This window comes from Salmo salar, chromosome 16 (assembly GCF_965601325.2).
Source record: "Salmo salar chromosome 16, fSalSal1, whole genome shotgun sequence".
NCBI classification, from domain to species: Eukaryota; Metazoa; Chordata; class Actinopteri; order Salmoniformes; family Salmonidae; genus Salmo; species Salmo salar.
In genome coordinates this window covers 46,645,001-46,668,178 of record NC_138306.1, presented here as the reverse complement: position 1 = coordinate 46,668,178, position 23,178 = coordinate 46,645,001, and the positions used below count along the sequence as shown (strand labels likewise).

General features: G+C 41.3%; 1 protein-coding gene across 3 annotated transcripts in view; it reads left to right on the top strand.

Moving 5' to 3' along the window:
* Nucleotides 1–468: 468 nt before the first annotated feature.
* Nucleotides 469–23,178, top strand: part of LOC106573951 (roquin-1) — an 81,928-nt gene continuing 59,218 nt past the window's right edge. The window contains exons 1-3 of one of the 3 annotated variants that reach the window (XM_045697315.2): nt 469–900; nt 8,555–9,016; nt 17,140–17,260. In XM_045697315.2, the coding sequence (XP_045553271.1) occupies nt 8,786–9,016; nt 17,140–17,260 (352 nt within the window). In that variant the 5' untranslated portion in view covers nt 469–900; nt 8,555–8,785. The remainder of the gene's footprint in view (nt 901–8,554; nt 9,017–17,139; nt 17,261–23,178) is intronic. The other 2 variants (XM_014149430.3, XM_014149432.3) reach the window with 2 other exon arrangements.

The following is a 23,178-nucleotide window of genomic DNA, read 5'->3' as shown; positions in this document are numbered from 1 at the left end:
GTTTTGTACACTCAGTATATATAAAACTAAGTGTGACAACAGTAGCAAACAAGTTCAATAGAAGTATACTTCATCAGATATGCCAGAGTGACTAATGCTGACCATGATCAATAGTAGTGTCAGATGTTTACACATATTGGTACCAAGCAAAGAAATACCATCAAGCTCCACTGACTACTTGATGCACATTTCAAAGTGTCTCCCACCTCCAACTGCTGAGACCTTTTTAATGGCTACAAATAGTAACCATATAGCCATATAAAAACCCCACGATTATGTAACTCGGTGGTATTCTAATAATGTATGCTGATGTGTATAATAAGTAACTGCTGCTGCGTTTAGACAGGCAGCCAAATTCTGATATTTTGTTTGACCAATCAGTTCAGCTCTAAAAAAGAGCAGATGTGAAAAGATCTAATGTGATTGGTCAAAATACCAATTCGTGGAAAAAAGTGGGGAGGACATGGCAAAAACAACAAAAGCAACATGATTCAAATTATTTCAATGGTGTTATGTCTCTGGAGACTGGGAGTAGGATGGACTGACTATACATGGCTCTGCTAAAAACCAATCAGCGTACCGCATATTATGTACAATAAAAGTGATATGCATGTGCTATTAAAAAAATTATGTAAAGTAAAGTAAACCACCAAGCCTTTTCTTCTGAGAAATTGTATTATAGTTACCTGCCGATGTGTTGCTATTTTTGTATGTCTTGCTTGCAGCTTTGCATAGTGTGCTGCTGTGACATACACAGCCTAGCTAAAAGCTAGCCACCTAGTTAGCTCATTACTGCCACTGCCAGGCTCCAGCTACGTGGTCGACATGGCGACCGACGAAATACAACAATATTAGCTATCATAAAAACAGCTCAAGGTTGATGGCATTTATTTGGAAATTGTAAGTATATGCTGGTGGTTCTACAAAAGTTATAAACGGCTAGCTATCTAGATAAGGTCGGATTGTGTTCGACAGGTTTTATTTTTGCGACAAATGTACAGCTAACGTTTTCTAGCTAGCTGTTATGTTAGGTAGCTAACCATGCTAGCCGTCAAGTGTAGCTGGCTAGCTAGCTTTATAAAATAAAAATAATGTAGCTAGCTAACTAATTGTTTTTGTTTCTGATAACTAGCTAACGTTAGCTACCTAACTGGTCTATATTTCGTTAGCTGTGTCAATTTATGATAGCTTGCTTACGTTGGCTAGCTATTCTAGCTAATGTTAACAATGTCCACTTAATTTGTATTGACTAGCTAAATTAGCACTGTAACTAATAGTTATGCTAAAGAACACATTACCAGTAGCTAACGTTAGTTAGACAAACCGGTATAACTAGCTAGCTAGGTTCAGGGCATTTGACAAATGATGCTTTTGGATTTTAGTTTGGGTAACGTTTGCTTCGTCCCGCAACGAGACGGACGAAGCAAACTCATGTTAGCTGGCAAGCCTACTTTGAAGTATTAGCCTAGCAGCTAGCAGGTTAGCTACTACTAACTACATTTTGCATCTAGCTCTCTAGCATTGCTTACGTTGCACTTCGTAGTGATACGTTTTTTTCTTATGTTTATGGATGCTTATAAGTTTCAGAGGCCTAATAACAACTACAATATTTAATAATTCTGCTGTGAAAGTGGAAAACATAGCTTGTGGATGCGCCCCATGATATTCAATCAAACTTGGTTTGCAGGTTGACGTTGGATTCATGTACCCAACAGCATGACAAGGGAACATTGAAACTAAACAAAAACGCAACTGCATATGTTACTTATAGCTAATGCTTTACTGCTCATTACATGTTATGCAAACCTAGTAAGTGGTTTTGATGATACAATGGTAAAATACATCACATATATTCTACATTGAATTGATTGATTAGTGTAGGGAAATCATTAGGCCTGTGACTAGTGGTTGTGTAAGGATGGTACAGTTCCTTCTAGTGTTATGAGTCATCATTAAAGAGGAAATCTGCAGTTGTTACATCCATTTTTGACTTATACTTTAATGATTTATACCCCTTGATTCTTGAAGAAAACTTTTTATAAATGCCTCATGAGCTTAGTTCAACTGTCAAACTTCATCAGAGCCCAGAATATAAGTGTGTTTTACTCCAATGTTTGTAAACATTGTAAATGTACACAAACACTGTATAGCCTCAACATGTTTAAAACATAATGTTGATATCTTGGATGGTCAGGGATCTGTTTTATGAATTTGAGAGTGGTTACATTTCTTCAGGCCTATCCCTCAGCTTTTTACCAAAACAAGTGGGGTGACCACAATTGTTTACTCATGTTAGCTGTGAGTGTTTTCATCTGCATCCTTATCATGAGTGTATGTCTGCTGTGGCTACAGTTCTCTTTAGGATTTAGGCCTTACTAAACTTTATTTGAGACTGATACGGTCATGGAGTCATTGGATATTAAACAGTCAATCGGATAGCAAATCACAAAGTTCAACAGTTAGTCTTCTGTCTTGGTGAAATGGCTATATAAGGACAAGTATATGGACAGCTAGTCAACATTACTCTGTCAGTGTCACAGCAGCATTATTTGCATGGCATTTTGAATATGGGGAGAGGGTGTAAAATGTAACCACACAGTATGTAGGCCAGGCTATCAAATCAAATGATATTTGTCACATGTGCGGAATATAACAGGTTTAGACCTTACCCGTGAAATGCTTACTTACAAGCCCTTAACCAACAATGCAGTTCAAGAAATAGAGTTAAGAAAAGATTTACTAAATAGACTAAAGTAAAAAGTAACAATAAAATAACGAGGCAAGTCAATCACAGCCAGACTGTCAGGGGAAGTCAGGTGTTAATGTATTCAATATTTTTTTTATTAAGAATGCCTTTCCTGAACTAACACTTTTATTTATTTTTAATTTTTTTCTTACTTGCTGTGACTTTGCTGATAGCTACTTTATTGAGGAAAAATGTACTTACTATGACTTTGGTGTAGTTGTCCTACCAAGCTATTTTAAGATGAATGCACTAACTGTTAGTCACTCTGGTTAAGAGACGGGGCCTCGGTCTTATTACATTCATTTACATTTTTGTAATTTAGCAGACACTTATCAGATGAAAATAAAGTCCTCAAAGGTCCACACAATTCAAACTTTTGTACCTGATCTTACATTAACGTCACTGGAATGTTTGTATGGAAGTTGGCCTTATTTGCCCTATTTTAAGTTAAAATATTGTAATTTTATAGACAAGGCTGCAGTACATTCACTCATCTATTAAGCCCTTTGTTAGATCACATGCAGTGGACATGGTACATTTTTTGTTTGGTCCAGAAGCATTGGAGGAAATTACAGTCTTTGGCTACCATAGAAATAAGAATGAATTATTATTTCCATGTACCAGAGCAGTTCCAGGCACAATGACCTCATTATCTGTCAACCTTCCCAGAAACACACAGGGATATTTATCGTCATCTCTGTGTAGATTATTATAGTCTGTCAGACTCAATCACTGACTGAGGAAAGGCCCCTGTTGCTCCATCACATGTATTACAGCCAATTCCTAGCACTTAGGCTCTCCCATGCTTTATGGGAAACACACTCCCGCTGCCTGGCCCACTCATCTCAGCACCAATGTGGGGGTGTTTCCTTCTCCTCTCATAAGTAAACAGTTAGCTTGTTAGCTATTCTACTTCCCTACTCAGATTGGTAACTCAGTTAGTCCACCCCTCCCGGGCTATTTTCAGCCTGTGGAATCCCCACCCAGGTCGTCGACACCTGCTGTTGACATCAGGTGTGGCTTTTTTTATGCTGGCCACAAGCAAATTATGCAGCGGTGACAGGGAAGGCAGAGGTAGTGGTGGCGCACAAACAAAGATGTCATTTGAATATTACACATGTCCATCTTGAACCAGATACAAGGATAAGTGCAGGCAAAAAAAAGCCAGTGGCATGGCAGGAGAGAAAGTAGCAATACTGGAAGCATAATGTTTCTGGCTCTGCATACTAGCTAACCAGTACCAGCACCGTACTAGTGTGATCTGTCTGTTTACGCATGCCGTACCAGATGCATTTCCTTCATATTGTTCATTTGTTTTTGCTGTGAGTGTTGTTCATTGTCATGAACAAGGTTCATTACCGACTGCTTTGTCACGATTGAGAGCACTACTTTTGTAAGGTAGGCCTACACAACAGACTTTTGTATTGGCATCCTTAGATGTTCTTGCTATTAATTTCTAGAGGAAAAGGGAGTTGACATGGACTAGTAGGTGACAGCATGTAGCAGCATATGTTTGTTTTTGTCTACTACAGGCTCAGACATGCTTCATAGTTGGCGTGTGATTACACAATGATTTATTGGAGGACTCGTTTGGTTATTTCATGATAGTCACACTATATTAGGTTTGTGTATATTAGTCATGTGAAACGCCATGCTTTGATATGTAGTGCTTGAATTTAAATAGATTTGCATTCACTTTTGAAAGTATCCCTTTTTGATGTAAACAGAACTTTCCATACATGTTTGGCCACAGAAGTGGTGGTCAGAAAGTGACTTTTTGGACCTGAATGCCACTGGAAAAGATAAATGGTTGAGTTTGATATTATTTAAAAGCTTACAAACAGGGTTGTCAAACTATTTGATCATTTCTTGTGAAAAGTTTTTAAATCAAGGTTCTGAAATGTTTAACCTTTTAACGTCAATTATCTAAAAACGCATAAACTCAGATTTTTCTTTTTTATCCCTTCCGACCATTTGTAATTTTGCTGGTACACCATTGAAATTTTAAATAGAATTGACATTTTTATTTCTTATTATTACCACAATGACGATCATCGGTCCACCCACTGTCAAATGACAAATTGGTAATGTCTATTCTATATTTCTATGACTTCAATAGGTTTCCTATGGAGGATTGTCAGTATAATTTAAAACAACAAATATTCCAATTCAACTCAAGATTATCTGATGTGTGGATCTCCTATCTTTGTGGTACCATTTGAAAGTTGAAATGTCAACTTTCAAAGGCACTGGCCTACACACAGTACCCCATAATGTCAAAGTGGAATCATGTTTTTAGACATTTTACAAGTTTAATAAAAAAATGAAAAGCTGGAAGTTCTTGAGTTAAGTATTCAACCCCTTATGTGAAGCCTAAATAAGTTCAGGATAAAAAAATGTGCTTAACTAGTTACATACACTACTGGTCAAAAGTTTTAGAACACCTACTCATTCAAGTGTTTTTCATTTCTTTTTACTATTTTCTACATTGTAGAATAATAGTGAAGACATCAAAACTATGAAATAACACATATGGAATCATGTAGTAACCAAAAAAGGTGTTCAACAAATGAAAATATATTTTATATTTGAGAGTCTTCAAATAGCCACCTTTTTGTCTTGATGACAGCTTTGCACATGCTTGGCATTCTCTCAACCAGCTTCATGAGGTAGTCACCTGGAATGCATTTCAATTAACAGGTGTGCCTTCTTAAAAGTTAATTTGTGCAATTTCTTTCCTTGTTAATGTGTTTGAGCCAATCAGTTGTGTTGTGACAAGGTAGGGTTGGTATACAGAAGAAGCCCTATTTGGTAAAAGACCAAGTCCATATTATGGCTAAAACAGCTCAAATAAGCAAAGAAAATGACAGTCCATCATTACTTTAAGACATGAAGGTCAGTCAATACGGAAACTTTCAAGAAATTTAGACGTTTCTTCAAGTGCAGTCGCAAAAACCAAGCGCTATGATGAAACTGGCTCTCATGAGGACCGCCACAGGAATGGAAGACCCAGAGTTACCTCTGCTGCAGAGGATAAGTTCATTAGAGTTACCAGCCTCAGAAATTGCAGCCCAAATAAATGCTTCAGAGTTCAAGTAACAGACACATCTCAACATCAACTGTTCAGAGGAGGCTGTGTGAATCAGGCCTTCATGGTCGATTTGCAGCAAAGAAACCACTACTAAAGGACACCAATAACAAGAAGAGACTTGCTTGGGCCAAGAAACCCGAGCAATGGACATTAGACCGGTGGAAATTTGTCCTTTGGTCTGTAGTCCAAATTGGAGATTTGTTTTTCCAACCGCTGTGTCTTTGTGAGATGTGGTGTGGGTGAACGGAAGATCTCCACATGTGTATTTCCTACCATAAAGCATGGAGGAGACGGTGTGATGGTGTGGGGGTGCTTTGCTGGTGACAGTGTCGGGATTTATTTAGAATTCAAGGCACACTTTACTAGCATGGCTTCCACAGCATTCTGCAACGATACGCCATCCCATCTGGTTTGCGCTTAGTCCCACGATCATTTGTTTTTCAACAGGACAATGACCCAACACACCTACAGGCTGTGTAAGGGCTATTTGACCAAGAAGGAGAGTGATGGAGTGCTGCATCAGATGACCTGGCCTCGACAATCCACCGACCTCAACCAAATTGAGATGGTTGGGATGAGTTGGACCACAGAGTGAAGGAAAAGCAGACAAGTGCTCAGCATATGTGGGAACTCCTTCAAGACTGTTGGAAAAGCATTCCAGGTGAAGCTAGTTGAGAGAATGCCAAGAGTGTGCAAAGCTGTCATCAAGGCAATGGGTGGCTATTTGAGGAATCTCAAATATAAAATATATTTTGATTTGTTTAACGTTTTGTGTTATTACATGATTCCATGTGTTATTTCGTAGTTTCATTGTCTTCACTATTATTCTACAATGTAGAAAATAGTTAAAAAAATAAAAACTTGACTGAGTATGTGTTCTACAACTTTTGACCAGAAGTGTAAATTGCAGTGTTTAATAGTGTTTAACATGATTTCTTTTAATGACGACATTTCTGTACCCCACCCAATTATCTGTAACGTCCCTCAGTCGAGCATTGAAAATGGTTGTCTAGCAATGATCAACAACCAGTTTGACAAAACTTGAAGAATTTTGAAAAGAGTAATGGGCAAATGTTGCACAATCCAGGTGTGGAAAGCTCTTGGAGGCTTACCCAGAAAGACTCACAGCTGTAATCACAGCCAAAGGTGATTTTTAACATGTATTGACTCAGGGGGTTGAATACTCATCTAATCAAGATATATTAGTATTTAATTTAAATTTTTTAACAAATGTTAATTTTTATGCCACTTTCATTAGAGTATTTTGTGTAGATAGTTGACAATTAAATCAATTTTAATCCTACTGTTTAACACCACAATGTGGAGAAAGTCAAGGTGTGTGAATACTTTATGAAGGCAATGTAGAAACGTACTGTTTTTACATATTTAGACGAATGCAAGAGCATAATGAATAGGAGGTTGAAAAGTTGCAGAATTGTCCTTTAACGTAATTCTCCTAACCTTTTACCTAAATTCTCCTAACCTTTGTCGTTTTAGTTCTCCTAACCACCAACGTAAATTCTCCCTGTTATTCTCCTTTGTTACAACGCAACCAGATTTCAGAGAAAGATGTACCGAGTGTACAAAACATTAGGAACACCTTCCTAATGTTGATTTGCACCTGCTTTTGCCCTCAGAACAGCCTCAATTAATCAGGGCCTGCTACAAGGTGTCAAGCATTCCACAGGAATGCTGGCCCATGTTGGCTCCATGAATCCCGCAGTTGTGTCACGTTAGCTGGATGTCCTTTGGGTGTTGGATCATTCTTGATACACATGGGGAAACTGTTTACAGTGGAAAAACCCAGCAGAGTTGCAGATCTTGACACACTCAAACCGGTGCGCCTGGCACCTACTACCATACCCTGTTCAAAGACACTTAAATATTTTGTCTTGCACATAAACAATCCATGTCTCATTTGTCTCGAGGCTTAAAAATCCTTCTTAAACCTGTCTTCTCCCCTTCATCTACACTGATTTTTGAAGTGGATGTAACAAGTGACATCAATAAGGGATCATCGCTTTCTCTTGGTTTCACCTGGTCAGTCTCATGGAAAGATGTGTTCGTAATGTATTGTACACTCGGTGTATAATACTACACATCCTCCAAGATGTATGATAAGTTATGTCATCCAATCCGTATGCTTTTGTACGACCAGGTAAGACGTATGATATTGTACACCTGCTATTCCATTCGTAATGTGTCATACTAAATGAAGGCGAACAGATTTACGTACCAAATCTTCCGAATTGCCCTGAGGCCAGGTTGAACATCTAGCCTAGATGTTCACTTGCTGGAGCTGAAATGTGGACATTCAGTTATAGTAACCTGTTCTTATGCAGCAACAAGATGCTGTTACTCCCCATTGAAACCCCAAACTTCCTGTTTTCAGATGAGTGCTTGTTATTGGACTAGGGAGGGTCCTAAAATAGCCAGTTCAAGTAAATAATCAGCCTTCTGGCATTTAATGAACACTGCTACTGGGGCAGGGAACACCCCAACACTCCCTGACCCCAGTGTGAAGACAAATCGGGCCGTTTATTGACATCCTGCTGGTTTTGTCCTTTTACTGGAAGGGCAGCCAGGTGAATCAAGTTCAGAACATAGTTGGGTAGTTAAGCAAATGTTGATGTTTTTTCTTCCCACATGTTTAATCTGTTTCCCGTTTGGTGTATGCAGTTGAAATGCTTATTGTTCTGTTTCACTTTGTCTTTCAGGTCATACCACATACTGAGTGTTCATAATGTCTGAACATTTAGACGAAAGTTGATGTTCGGAATAGTTTTATTTTATTACATTGGAATCTGTCAGATCTTTTGCATCACTCAGTTTTTTTCGAAAAGAAAACAAACCCCACGCGACAACACACTGAAGGATCTACCTTTCTTTGAAAAAGAAAGCGTCCGTCAAAGCTACAGTGCTTCCCCCAGAGACCTCCGTGGGTGACGATGCCTGTGCAAGCGCCGCAATGGACGGAATTCCTGCTGTGTCCCATCTGCACCCAGCTGTTCGAGGAGAGCCTCCGCAAGCCCATCAGCCTGGGCTGTGGCCACACTGTCTGTAAGATGTGCCTGAACAAGCTGCATCGCAAGGCCTGCCCCTTCGACCAGACGGCTATCGCCACCGACATTGAGCTGCTGCCAGTCAACACAGCCCTGCTGCAGCTGGTGGGAGGACAGGTGAGACAGACGCTAGGTTAAGCTAGGTTGGTACTACTCAGGTGAGACGCTAGGCAAGGCTATACAACGGGTGTATACTTTTACTGTGAAATACTTACAAGCACTTTCCCAACAATGCAGTTTAAAAAAAGTAAGAAAATTTGCTAATAAAAATAGTAACACAAATAACAATAACAAGGCTATATACACAAGGGGTACCGAGTCAATGTGCAGGGTTACGAGGTAGTTGAGATAATACAGTGCATTTGGAAAATATTCAGACCCCTTGACTTTCATCACATTTTGTTACGTTACAGCCTTATTCTAAAATTTATTAGAATGTTTTCCTTCAATCTACACACAATACCCCATAATGACAAAGTGAAAACTGTTTTTTAGAACTTTTAGGAAATGTATTAAACATAAAAAAACTACTTTATTTACATAATTATTCAGACCCTTTGCTATGAGACTTGAAATTCATCTCGGGTGCATCCTGTTTCCATTTCTCATCCTTGAGATGTTTCTACAACTAGATTGGAGTCCACCTGTTGTAAATTCAATTGATTGGACATGATTTGGAAAGGCACACACCTGTCTATATAAGGTCCCACAGTTGACAGTGCATGTCAGAGCAGAAACCAAGCCATGAGGTCGAAGGAGTTGTCCGTAGAGCTCAGAGACAGGATTGTGTCGAGGCACAGATCTGGGGAAGGGTACCAAAACACTTCTGCAGCATTGAAGGTCTCCAAGAACACAGTGGCCTCCATCATTCTTCAATGGAAGTTTGAAACCACCAAGACTCTTCCTAGAGCTGGCCGCCTGTCTAAACTGAGCAATCGGGGGAGAATGGCCTTGGTCAGGGTGGTGACCAAAAACCCGATGGTTACTCTGACAGCTCCAGAGTTCCTCTGTGGAGATGGTTGTCCTTCTGGAAGGTTCTCCCATCTCTGCAGCACTCCACCAGTCAGGCCTTTATGGGGGAGTGGCCAGACGGAAGTCACTCCTCAGTGAAAAGCACCATTTTCCACCGCCATGATAGTGGGTAATGCAACTTCCTGATACACTTTAGCATGGTTGTGGAAAATTGTATTTCATAAAGAAGGTATGTATATTCCCCCCGTGCTTTCTTGCCATTTTTTTAAATCTAGTTAAGGGGGAAGTCAATGGCTTTGCAGCCTGAATGGAGAATGTTTTAGGTACGATCCGGTCCACAGGGGATACTAGTGTATTGCCAGCTGCATACAATGCGTTTGTCGGTAAGATGGAAACGACTCAATATTGCCATCTGGCGGCCTTTGGGCTAAGTGGATTTCAGTGTGTTCTAGACCTGTGTCAGTGGTCTTCATCTCTATTGTTTGAATCAAATATTGAACCTATGCTGAACCCCACCCTGCTTTCACCACTTCCAGGGCTGACCCACACACACACAAATGTTTTTTTTTGCATGTGGGCTTGGAATTTTTTATTTTATTTTTTTAAAGGTCCCAAATGCTCTGTGTGACCATCTGCCAATATGGCTGGTAAGCTTAGACATTTCCCAGCCAATGCCAAAATCTACCAGCATTTGGCTGGTGTTATTTTTGCCTCCATAATCCCAAACAAACAGCCTTTGAAAAGGAGCTCACAAAGGTCTGCATTTGATTTCTCTGCAAACTATTGCAGTTTCATCCACAAGCACATGAAAGGGGAAGACTACAACTTGTTCTAGTTTACCACTGACCGTGTGAGACTGCCTGTGTATTTGTTTTTAGTGTGTGTACGCACACGTTTCACGTTTGTGTGTTCTCACGACACATACAAGAGTGCCATTTAGTTCTCTGATATGAGGAAAAGGGAAACTAGATCTGTCCCTATCAAGTGGTTCAAAAGATACTGGATCTAAATTACTTCCTGGTTTGTATGGCTTGTTTTCTACTCTGGCTTTTGGGAAATGATGGCACAGTACACTGAGTCCTAGATCTGTTTGTGCTGTCTGACCAACTCTTATGGTCACGCCCACACATATCTGGAACCAGGCTACAATGCACCCCCATTGCCTGGCATTCATATCCAATCTGGATAGACTCTTGGGGCAATATCTAAATCCTTTGGCGCACAAATCTTCTGTTGATACCAAAGTCTTAGAAAGTCTTATTTTTTGGTTATTTATTTTATTTCACCTTTATTTAACCAGGTAGATCAGTTGAGAACAAGTTCTCATTTACAACTGTGACCTGGCCAAGATAAAGCAAAGCAGTGCAACAAAAACAACACGGAGTTACACATAAACAAACAGTCAATAACACAATTATAAGGAAAAAAAAGAAATCTATGTATAGTGTGTTCAAATGTAGGGAGGTAGGCAATAAATAGGCCATAGTGGTGAAATAATTACAATTTAGCATTAACACTGGAGTGATAGATGTGCTGGTAGAGATACTGGGGTGCAAAAGAGCAAGAGGGTAAGTAATAATATGGGGATGAGGTAGTTGGGTGTGCTATTTACAGATTGGCTGTGTACAGGTACAGTGATCGGCAAGCTGCTCTGACATCCTATGCTTAAAGTTAGAGGGGGCGATATAAGGCTTCAGTGATTTTTGCAATTCGTTCCAGTCATTGACAGCAGCGAACTGGAAGGAAAGGCATCCAAAGGAAGTGTTGGCTTTGGGGATGACCAGTGAAATATACCTGCTGGAGCGTGTGCTACGGGTGGGTGTTGCTATGGTGACCAGTGAGCTGAGATAAGGTGGGGCTTTACCTAGCAAAGACTTATAGATGACATGGAGCCAGTGGGTTTGGCGACTAATATGTAGTGAGGGCCAGCCAACGAGAGCATACAAGTTGCAGTGATGGGTAGTATATGGGGCTTTGGTGACAAAACGGATGGCACTGTGATAGACTGCATCCAGTTTGCTGAGTAGAGGGTTGGGGGCTATTTTGTAAATGACATCGCCGAAGTCAAGGATCGGTAGGATAGTCAGTTTTACGAGGGTATGTTTGGCAGCATGAGTGAAGGAGGCTTTGTTGCTAAATAGGAAGCCGATTCTAGATTTAATTTTGGATTGGAGATGCTTAATGTGAGCGTGGAAGGAGAGTTTAAACACCTAGGTAGTTGTCCACATATTCTAGGTCAGAACCGTCCAGAGTAGCGATGCTAGTCGGGCAAGAGGGTGAGTGCAGCAATCGGTTGAAGAGCATGCACTAGTTTTACTAGATACTATCCCATCCCCACACATATCTGTGAGGGGGGTCATTTACACTTGTTTGTCAGGTTGCAATAGATGGTTCATTCGATCATGTGTCAGATGTTTGTGGAGGCCATTTTCAGGATTGTGCTTCTTTTTATGGATTGTTTAAGGAGCGTTCTGAACCATCCCACTATATTCCCCATTTGGGATATTTCAGATGTGTTCAGAAGATGGACAGGGACTGTGCTGCCCTAGCTTCAGGGGGAAGCTGGTTTCACCATTGAGGTGCCAGGACAGAGAAGAGCTTGGGCTGAGTGGGAGCTGACCTCCCGTAGGGGTGGGGGCCAAGAGACCAGAGGTTGCTGAACAGACTACTTGGGTTGAAGTGTAGGGTTAGAGCAGAACCTTAAGGTAGGGAGGGGCAGTTCTTCTTGCTGCTCTGTAGGCATGTACCATGGCCTTGTAGTGGATCCGAGCTTTGACTGGAAGCCAGTGGAGTCTACGGAGGAGGGAATTTGGGAAGATTGAACACCAGGCGGGCTGCAGCGGTTTGGGATAATTTTCAGAGGTTTGATGGCACAAGCGGGGAGCCCAGCCAACAGCGAGTTGCAGTAATCCAGACGGGAGAGGACAAGTGCCTGGATTAGGACCTGCGGCGCTTCCTGTATGCGGTAGGGTTGTACTCTACGGATGTTGTAGAGCATGAACCTGCAGGAGCGAGTCATTGCTTTGATGTTTGCAGAGAACGATAGGGTGTTGTCCAGAGTCTCACCAAGGTTCTTTGCACTCTGGGAGGGGGACACCGTGGAGGTGTCAACTGTGATTGAGAGGTCTTGGAGCGGGCAGGCCTTCCCCGGAAGGAAGAGCAGTTCCGTCGTGTCGACGTTGAGCTTGAGGTGGTGAACCGACATCCAAGCTGAGATATCTGCCAGGCAAGTGGATGCATGTCGCCACCTGGGTGTCAGAAGGAGAGGGAAGGATAAAAGTAGTTGAGGGCAATCCACATAGCAATGATAGGAGAGACCATGTGAGGATATGATGCAACCGAGTGACTGTGTGTAATAGCGTGAAAAGGAGAGTGTCTAGAACCGAGCCCTGAGGGACACCAGTAGTGAGAGTATGTGGTGCAGACACAGATCCTCTCTACGTCACCTGGTAGGAACTGCCTGCCAGGTAGGATGCAATCCAAGAGTGTGTAGAGCTTGATACGCCCAGCCCTGAGAGGTAAAGAGGAGGTTCTGATGGTTCACGGTGTCAAAGGCAGCAGATCTAGGAGGATGAGAACAGAGAGAGTCAGTTTTGGCACTGTGGAGAGCCTCTGTGACTGAAGAGCGATCTCGGTTGAGTGACCCGTCTTGAAGCCTGACTGGTTAGGGTCAAGAATATCGTTCTGAGAGAGATGGCGAGAGAGCTGGTCAGACGGTGCGCACAAGTGTTCTGGAAAGAAAAGCAAGAAGTGATACCGGCCTGTTTTTGACGTCAGGGGTCGAGTGTTGGTTTCTTGAGAAGGAATGCAGACAGTGATGAGGGAAGTGAAGAATGGGAGGTCTCCAGAGATGGTCTGAAGGAGCTGATGGGGTCGAGCGGGCAGGTTGTCGGGCGGCCAGACCTCACTAGTCGCAGGATTTTTCAAAGCGGTTGACAGTTGTTCGTAGGGAGCGGGAGGGGGGTGGATGATTGGGGGAGAAGGTGGAAAATGGTTTCCTAGGGTTAGAGGCAGAAGCTTGACATTTTGTGATAGTGTCTTCAGTAGCGGATACAGAGGAATATAAGGTATGGAGGAGGGAGTGAAAGGATGGGTCCTCCGGAAGTTTAATTTTCCTCCATTTTCGCTCAGCTACCCGCAGCTCTGTTCTGTAAGCTTGCAGTGAGTCACCATGGAGCAGTAGGGGAGGGCCGAGCTGGCCAGGAGGAAAGGGGAGATTGCGAGTCATAGGATGCGGAAAGGGAAGATGGTAGGGTTGACGAGGCAGAATCAGGAGACATGCGGGAGAAGGATTTACAGTGAGGGGGGGAAAAAGTATTTGATCCCCTGCTGATTTTGTACGTTTGCCCACTGACAAAAATGATCAGTCTATAATTGTAATGGTAGGTTTATTTGAACAGTGAGAGACAGAATAACAAAAAAATCCAGAAAAACGCATGTCAAAAATGTTATCAATTGATTTGCATTTTAATGAGGGAAATAAGTATTTGACCCCTCTGCAAAACATGACTTAGTACTTGGTGGCAAAACCCTTGTTGGCAATCACAGAGGTCAGACGTTTCTTGTAGTTGGCCACCAGGTTTGCACACATCTCAGGAGGGATTTTGTCCCACTCCTCTTTGCAGATCATCTCCGAGTCATTAAGGTTTCGAAGCTGACGTTTGGCAACTCGAACCTTCAGCTCCCTCCACAGATTTTCTATGGGATTACGGTCTGGAGACTGGCTAGGCCACTCCAGGACCTTAATGTGCTTCTTCTTGAGCCACTCCTTTGTTGCCTTGGCCGTGTGTTTTGGGTCATTGTCATGCTGGAATACCCATCCACGACCCATTTTCAATGCCCTGGCTGAGGGAAGGAGGTTCTCACCCAAGATTTGACAGTACATGGCCCCGTCCATCGTCCCTTTGATGAGGTGAAGTTGTCCTGTCCCCTTAGCAGAAAAACACCCCCAAAGCATAATGTTTCCACCTCCATGTTTGACGGTGGAGATGGTGTTCTTGGGGTCATAGGCAGCGTTCCTCCTCCTCCAAACACGGCGAGTTGAGTTGATGCCAAAGAGCTCAATTTTGGTCTCATCTGACCACAACACTTTCACCCAATTGTCCTCTGAATCATTCAGATGTTCATTGGCAAACTTCAGATGGGCATGTATATGTGCTTTCTTGAGCAGGGGGACCTTGCGGGCACTGCAGGATTTCGGCGTAGTGTGTTACCAATTGTTTTCTTGGTGACTATGGTCCCAGCTGCCTTGAGATCATTGACAAGATCCTCCCGTGTAGTTCTGGGCTGATTCCTCACCATTCTCATGATCATTGCAACTCCACGAGGTGAGATCTTGCATGGAGCCCCAGGCCGAGGGATATTGGCAGTTCTTTTGTGTTTCTTCCATTTGCGAATAATCGCACCAACTGTTGTCACCTTCTCACCAAGCTGCTTGGCGATGGTCTTGTGTAGGTCTATAATCTTGTCCCTGACATCCTTGGAGAGCTCTTTGGTCTTGGCCATGATGGAGAGTTTGGAATCTGATTGCTTCTGTGGACAGGTGTCTTTTATACAGGTAACAAGCTGAGATTAGGAGCACTCTCTTTAAGAGTGTGCTCCTAATCTCAGCTCGTTACCTGTATGAAAGACACCTGGGAGCCAGAAATCTTTCTGATTGAGAGGGGGTCAAATACTTATTTCCCTCATTAAAATGCAAATCAATTTATAACATTTTTGAGATGCGTTTTTCTGGATTTCTTTGTTGTTATTCTGTCTCTCACTGTTCAAATAAACCTACCATTAAAATTATAGACGGATCATTTCTTTGTCAGTGGGCAAACGTACAAAATCAGCAGGGGATCAAATACTTTTTTCCCTCACTGTAGCAGATGGGAGAGATGATGGGATAGAAGAGGAGAGTAGTGGGAGAGAGAGTGGAGATGGTGCATGACCATCTGGGTAGGGGTTGAGGGCTAGAGTTGAAGGAGAGGGAGGGGGTTGCCGTGAGATTAGTAAGCGAACAGCCTCTAGTAAAGATGAGGTCAAGCGTATTGCCTGCCTTGTGAGTGGGAGGGGACTGGGAAAGGGTGAGATCCAGGGGAAAAGAAAGAGTTGGAGAGAAATTAATCAAAGGCAGATGTCAGGAGGTTGGAAGTTGCCAAGTATGAAGAGCAGTGAGCCATCGTTAGAAAGTTAGATTATCAATGTGTCAAGCACATTGAGGAACTCTCAAAAGGGTCCCTGGTGGGCGATAGGGTTGGGCGATATCCACATTTTCGTACTGTTTCTGTTCCATACCGGGATATACAGTATTAACGGATGTGCACATAATTTAAAAAATATAATAATTGAAGCACAAAACTATTTAGGCAACAAGGATCTTGATCCAGGAGAGGATTGAATGCTGTAACCAAGAGGCTAGATTTTTGACGCCTAGCCACTTAGCTAGCAAGTTAGCAAACCAAATGCATAGCTGGAGCTCTGAGCTGGATATCATTTATTTGACACATCTTAGATTTCTTATAATTATACCTAACTTATAAGCAGTGGTGTAGCACGCAGCTGTGGAAGCAGTATTCTCTGGGGTGATCCATGTCTCCGTCAGGGCCAAAAAGTCAATGGACTGAAGGGCAGCATAGGCTGAGAGACTCGGCCGGAGTGCAGGATTCCACATGGGTTGTGCTCGCAGGGTACATTAAATTAGAAGGGTTGCAGCCAAGGGGTGGGGAGTGTCTAATGCCTACAGGGAGAGGAGCGAACTGGGATAGAAAACACACATGCTCACAGTTGCCAAAGCTACAAAATGAGAATCTGAAAATAACTACGTAAGATACTCAAGTGAGAGTGGAGTGGAGCCCTCCTCTCTTTCCTTCCTCCAATAAATCTGCAGAACATTCTTTGTTTCGGCAACGGTCTTCGTTTTGACAACGAGACCGCCGCTGACACTGATCACCAAAACCTCAACAGTCACAAATTTCCCTGCCCCTTAATCCTGGTTGATGTCAACAATCATCTGCAAATTATGAGCAGTCAGCAGTTCATACACCAAGTAGGCAACTGGGGAGACATACAGCACTTAAAGTAGATGGCCCTAGATAGCAAAAAGACTAGTAGACAGCAACAGATTAAGACTAAAATTATACATATCACTCCTGGAGATATCAGGAGTCCTCTAGCTATAGATTTAAGTATTTGTCTCTCTATTTTTGCACACACACACACACACTGTAAACGTAAGCTGGATTTCAACGTGTGTTGTGACCTTGGTGTCTCTTTTCTCTCCCCAGGTGCCCAAACGGCAGCCTACCACCTTGGTGACGGGGGCAGAGGACATAGCCCACTATGAGGAAGCCAGTGAGTGTGTGGAGGAGCTGGCTCAGTACCTGAAACCCCTGAGCAACAGCAGAGGTCAGTCAGACACCACCTCATCCTGCTGACAGTCACAACCATTGCTCATGAATTGTGGGACAAGCCTCTATTAATTTCTCAACATATCATATTTAATAGCAACAGTTTCAACCACTCTCCCTTTTTTATCCATTCACAATCCTCATTCTAGTCTAGTGCACTCATTCTCTTCTTGCTTTATCTTGCTTTAACAGGCATCATCTTGAATGGTGCTTTCTCGCTCTCTCCCTCATCTTGAATGGTGCTTTGTCTCTCTCGCTCTCTCCCTCATCTTGAATGGTGCTTTCTCGCTCTCTCCCTCATCTTGAATGGTGCTTTCTCGCTCTCTCTCTCTCCCTCATCTTGAATGGTGCTTTCTCTCTCTCTCTCTCTCCCTCATCTTGAATGGTGCTTTCTCTCTCTCTCTCCCTCATCTTGAATGGTGCTTTCTCTCTCTCTCTCCCTCATCTTGAATGGTGCTTTCTCTCTCTCTCTCTCTCTCTCTCTCTCTCTCCCTCATCTTGAATGGTGCTTTCTCTCTCTCTCTCTCTCTCTCTCCCTCATCTTGAATGGTGCTTTCTCTCTCTCTCTCTCTCTCTCTCTCCCTCATCTTGAATGGTGCTTTCTCTCTCTCTCTCTCTCTCTCTCCCTCATCTTGAATGGTGCTTTCTCTCTCTCTCCCTCATCTTGAATGGTGCTTTCTCTCTCTCTCTCTCTCTCTCCCTCATCTTGAATGGTGCTTTCTCTCTCTCTCTCTCTCATCTTGAATGGTGCTTTCTCTCTCTCATCTTGAATGGTGCTTTCTCTCTCTCATCTTGAATGGTGCTTTCTCTCTCTCATCTTGAATGGTTCTCTCTCTCTCGCTCTCTCGCTCTCTCGCTCTCGCTCTCTCGCTGCTTTATTGGCATGAAAAACATTGTGTTAATATTGCCAAAGCAACAATGTATATAATAATATAAAATGGCAGTTAATAATAATACAAAATTAAAAATAATAACAATAAAATAGTAGAATGCAATAAGTATAAAAGTCTAAATATGGAAAATGAATCTATAACTAAATAACGGTCATCTTCACCATTACATCAGTACTACAACTACTATTTGGAATGATAAACAACAATAATAATAGAAATAACAGTAATAACAATAATAGTAATAATAAGTAAGTTACTGTTTACTATGCAGATGTTATTATTCAGTGTCCCTCAGGCTATGTCAGGCAAATGCATATTTGGCTGCAAGAGGAGCCATTGCTCCTTCGCCCATGAGTATTTTCAGTTTTTCCTCTGGGTTTAATAAATTCAAATTTGGAATAAATGTAGTCATTTCTGTGAATAAGGAATCTCTTTGTGAGGAATATTTATCACAGTAAAGGAGAAAGTGCATCTCTGTCTCTACCTCCCCTGTCGTGCAGTGACCACATACACGCTCCTCTTTGGGTAGCCATGTCTTTTTATGTCTGCCGGTTTCTATTGCCAATCGGTGGTCACTCAGCCTGTACTTGGTAAGGATCTGTCTCTGCTTCGTATCTCTGACAGAGTAGAGATAATCAGCCAATTCATATTCTCTGTTTAGGGTCAGATAGCAATTTAGTTGGCTTTGGGATTTTGTTTCGTTTTTCCAATGTTGTAAATATGAGTCCTTTGATTGGTTCATGATTTTGTTTATTTGAATTCTTTCTTTTGAAGCAGTGCTGGTGTCAGCTTGGTTGGTGAGGTCCAACACCAGCTGACTGAGAGGGCTCGTTTCTGGGCTCAGATCTTGGGTTTGGAGTGCTTTAAATTGCAGACTTGAATTTGGACTTGAATTTAGATGTAGCCAAAATTTTAATGATCTTTTCTGTATTTTCATTATTACTGGAAAGCGGCCCAATTCTGCCCTACATGCATTAGTTGGTGTATTTCTCTGGACTTGTAGGATTTTCCGACAGAATTCTGCATGTAGGGCTTCAATTGGATGTTTGTCCCACATTTTAAAGTCCAGTTTATTGAGTGGCCCCCAAACCTCACTTCCGTAAAGAGCTATTGGTAGGATTACACTGTCAAATATTTTGGTCCAAATTCTAATTGGGATGTTGATTTTGAATAATTTCATTTTTATTGCATACAATGTTCTGCGGGCTTTTTCTTTGAGTGCATTCACTGCCATATTAAAGTTTCCCGATGCAGATATGGTCAGACCAAGGTAGGTGTAATTTTTAGTGTTTTCAATGATGGTGTTGTTCAGGGTGAATTTATATTTGTGTTTCTGACATCTGGTTTTCTTTTGGAAAATCATGATTTTCGTTTTTTGGAAATTTACTGCCAGGGCCCAATTATGGCAATATTGCTCTAGAATATTAATGTTTTGTTGAAGACCTTCTTTGGTTGGTGATAGAAGTACCAAGTCATCAGCATATAGCAGGTATTTCACCTCTGTGTCAAATAGTGTGAGTCCTGGGGCTGGAGAATGGTCCAACATGTCTGCTAATTCATTGATTTAAATGTTGAAAAGGTTTGGACTCAAACTGCAGCCTTGTCTCACACCTCGACATTGTGAAAATAATTCTGTTCTTTGGTTTTTGATTTTTATTGCACATTTATTTTCTGTGTACATACATTTTATTAAGTCATACACCTTACCACCAAGCCCACTTTGGAGAATTTTGTAGAATAGCCCTTCATGCCAAATAGAATCAAATGCTTTTTTAAAGTCAATAAAGCAAGCAAAGATTTTGCCCTCTTTTTTGGTGGACGTGTTTATTAATTAGTGTGTGTAAGGTGTATATATGGTCAGTAGTGCGATGGTTAGGGAGAAAGCCAATTTGACATTTACTTATTACATTTTTTTCTTGAAGAAAGGTTTGAATTCTTGAATTCAAAATGCTACAGAAAACCTTTCCCAAGTTACTGTTTACGCAAATTCCCCTGTAATTATTGGGGTCTGATTTGTCTCCACTTTTGTGGATAGGGGAGATGAGCCCCTGGTTCCAGACATCAGGGAAGCAACCAGAAGTTAAAACCATGTTGAACAATTTAAGCATAGCATTTTGCAACTCAGGTGTGCTGTTTTTCAGCATTTCATTTCTGATGTTGTCTAGACCACAAGCCTTCTTTGATTTAATCGATTTGAGCTTTTCATTTAGTTCTTGTTGGGTTATTGGGTAATCTAATGGATTTTGGTTGTTTTTAATGACTGATTCAAGGATGTTCAATTTTTCTTTAATTTCTAATTGGTTCTGTTGTAAGTCTTTTTGTGGGATGTTTTTGTATAGATTATCAAAATAAGTTTTCCAAATTCCTACATCTTGTATGGCTAATTCCTGTGGCTTTGTTGTGCTTAAATTGTCCCACATGTCCCAGAACTGATTTTGGTCAATTGCGTTTTCAATTTCATCAAGTGTCTTGTTGGTATAATTCAATTTCTTGCGTTTCAGTGTTTGTTTATACTGTTTCAGAGTTTCAAAATATTCATATCGTAGCTCTGGGTTGTTTTGCTGCTTATGTTTTTCATTTGACATTTGTCTTAGGTGTTTTCTAATTGTTTTACATTCATTATCAAACCATTTATCAGAAACATTTTGTTTTTTGTTTCTGAGGTTGCATTTCTTTGGTTTTCTCAAATTTGCTTTCGATGCTGCTTTTTGGAATATGCAGTTGATGTTTTGAGTAGCCAAATTGACACCTTCTTTATTGTTTTGGTATTGTGAGTTATTAAAGACCTGTATAGAGTTCATAATTTAATTTTCAATGTTTCAATGAACTTCTCTGCACTGTTTGGAGCAAATCTGTACGATTGGTTCATGTAGAGTTAATATTTTTTATGAGTATTGCTGGTTAATTTCTTCAAAAACACGTTGATCTGACTGTGATCTGACAATGGTGTCTGTGGTCTGACAGTGAATGCACTAATGGAGGAGGGGTCAATGTCAGTGATGGCATAATTGACTACATGTGTCCAAAGAGCTGAGCAGTAAGTAAACCGACCTAAAGAGTCCCATCTGATTCTACCATTAAACATGCACAGGCCTAAGGCTCGACAGAGATTCACTAACTCCTTCCCATTTTTGTTCAGTATTTGGTCAGGACTGTTTATATTATGTATAATAGGGTTACTGTACAAGGAGGGGTGTCCACATATGTGGTGGTTACCTCCCTCATCAGTGTAGTCAGGCTCAGAACCTGTTCTTGCATTGAAATCTCCACAAAGAAGCACTTTACCCTCTGCCTGAAATGTAATGATTTCTGTGTGGAGATTGTGGAAAAACTGATCATCATAATATGGTGAATCTGAAGGAGGAGCATAAGCTGCACATATGTATACATCATTGTCACAGTAGATTGTACCTTTGTTAAGTTTTAGCCAAATGTGACTGGTACCTTTTTTCATTTCATTCAGTGCTAAGTCCTGCTTATGCCAAATGATGATTCCACCTGAGTCTCGGCCCCGTTTAACATTTTTATGTTTGATTGATGGTAGTAAACTTTCTCTAAAGCCTGAGGGACACTGAGTATCTATGTCTCCACGACACCATGTTTCCAGTAGGATTATGATGTCCTGTCCCTTGATGTTTTTAATCAATTCTGGATTTGTTGTTTTATAACCAAAATGTGAAGAGTATAGTCCCTGGATATTCCAAGAGCTGATAGTTAATGATCTCATTTATAATAAGTGATATTCACTGGTTTGAGTAAAGTACATTGAAAAAAATAAATAATAATAATATACATGCATACATACATACATACATACATACATACATACATACATACATACATACATACATACATTACTATAATACCGGTGCCAATACAATTAAGAATAGTTGTAAACAAATGAATAAGAATGGAATAAGATTGCATGAAAAATAAGTACAATGCAATCTGCAACCCTGTGTGTGTGTGTGTGTGTGGTGTGTGTGTGTGTGTGTGTGAGAATTAAAGTCTGTCTAGCTCAGTAGTCTGCATATTAGTTGCAGTAGTTGGCGCACTTCTCCTATCTCTGATTGTTCTAGGTGTCTTTTGCCAGAGGTTACCTCAGCATATGTAGGCTGATGATCTGAATGATACATGGTGTGGACTGCATCATGTGGTGTACTTCTCTGAAGGACAGTGTTCTGTCCGACACTGAAGTCGTGATCAGAGCTGTGTTGTGATGGGCCAGGTCTAGTAGAGCGGCTCTCTCTCTCTCATATCTTGAATGGCTCTCTCTCTCTCTCTCATATCTTGAATGGCTCTCTCTCTCTCTCTCATATCTTGAATGCGCTCTCTCTCTCTCTCTCTCTCTCTCTCTCTCTCATATCTTGAATGGCTCTCTCTCTCTCTCTCTCATATCTTGAATGGTTCTCTCTCTCTCTCTCTCATATCTTGAATGGTTCTTCTCTCTCTCTCTCTCTCTCTCTCTCATATCTTGAATGGTTCTCTCTCTCTCTCATATCTTGAATGGTTCTCTCTCTCTCTCATATCTTGAATGGTTCTCTCTCTCTCTCTCATATCTTGAATGGTTCTCTCTCTCTCTCTCATATCTTGAATGGTTCTCCTCTCTCTCTCTCATATCTTGAATGGTTCTCTCTCTCTCTCTCTCTCATATCTTGAATGGTTCTCTCTCTCTCTCTCTCTCATATCTTGAATGGTTCTCTCTCTCTCTCTCTCTCTCATATCTTGAATGGTTCTCTCTCATATCTTGAATGGTTCTCTCTCTCTCTCTCTCTCATATCTTGAATGGTTCTCTCTCTCTCTCTCTCTCTCATATCTTGAATGGTTCTCTCTCTCTCTCTCTCATATCTTGAATGGTTCTCTCTCTCTCTCTCTCTCATATCTTGAATGGTTATCTCTCTCTCTCTCTCTCTCTCTCTCATATCTTGAATGGTTCTCTCTCTCTCTCTCTCTCTCTCTCATATCTTGAATGGTTCTCTCTCTCTCTCTCTCTCTCATATCTTGAATGGTTCTCTCTCTCTCT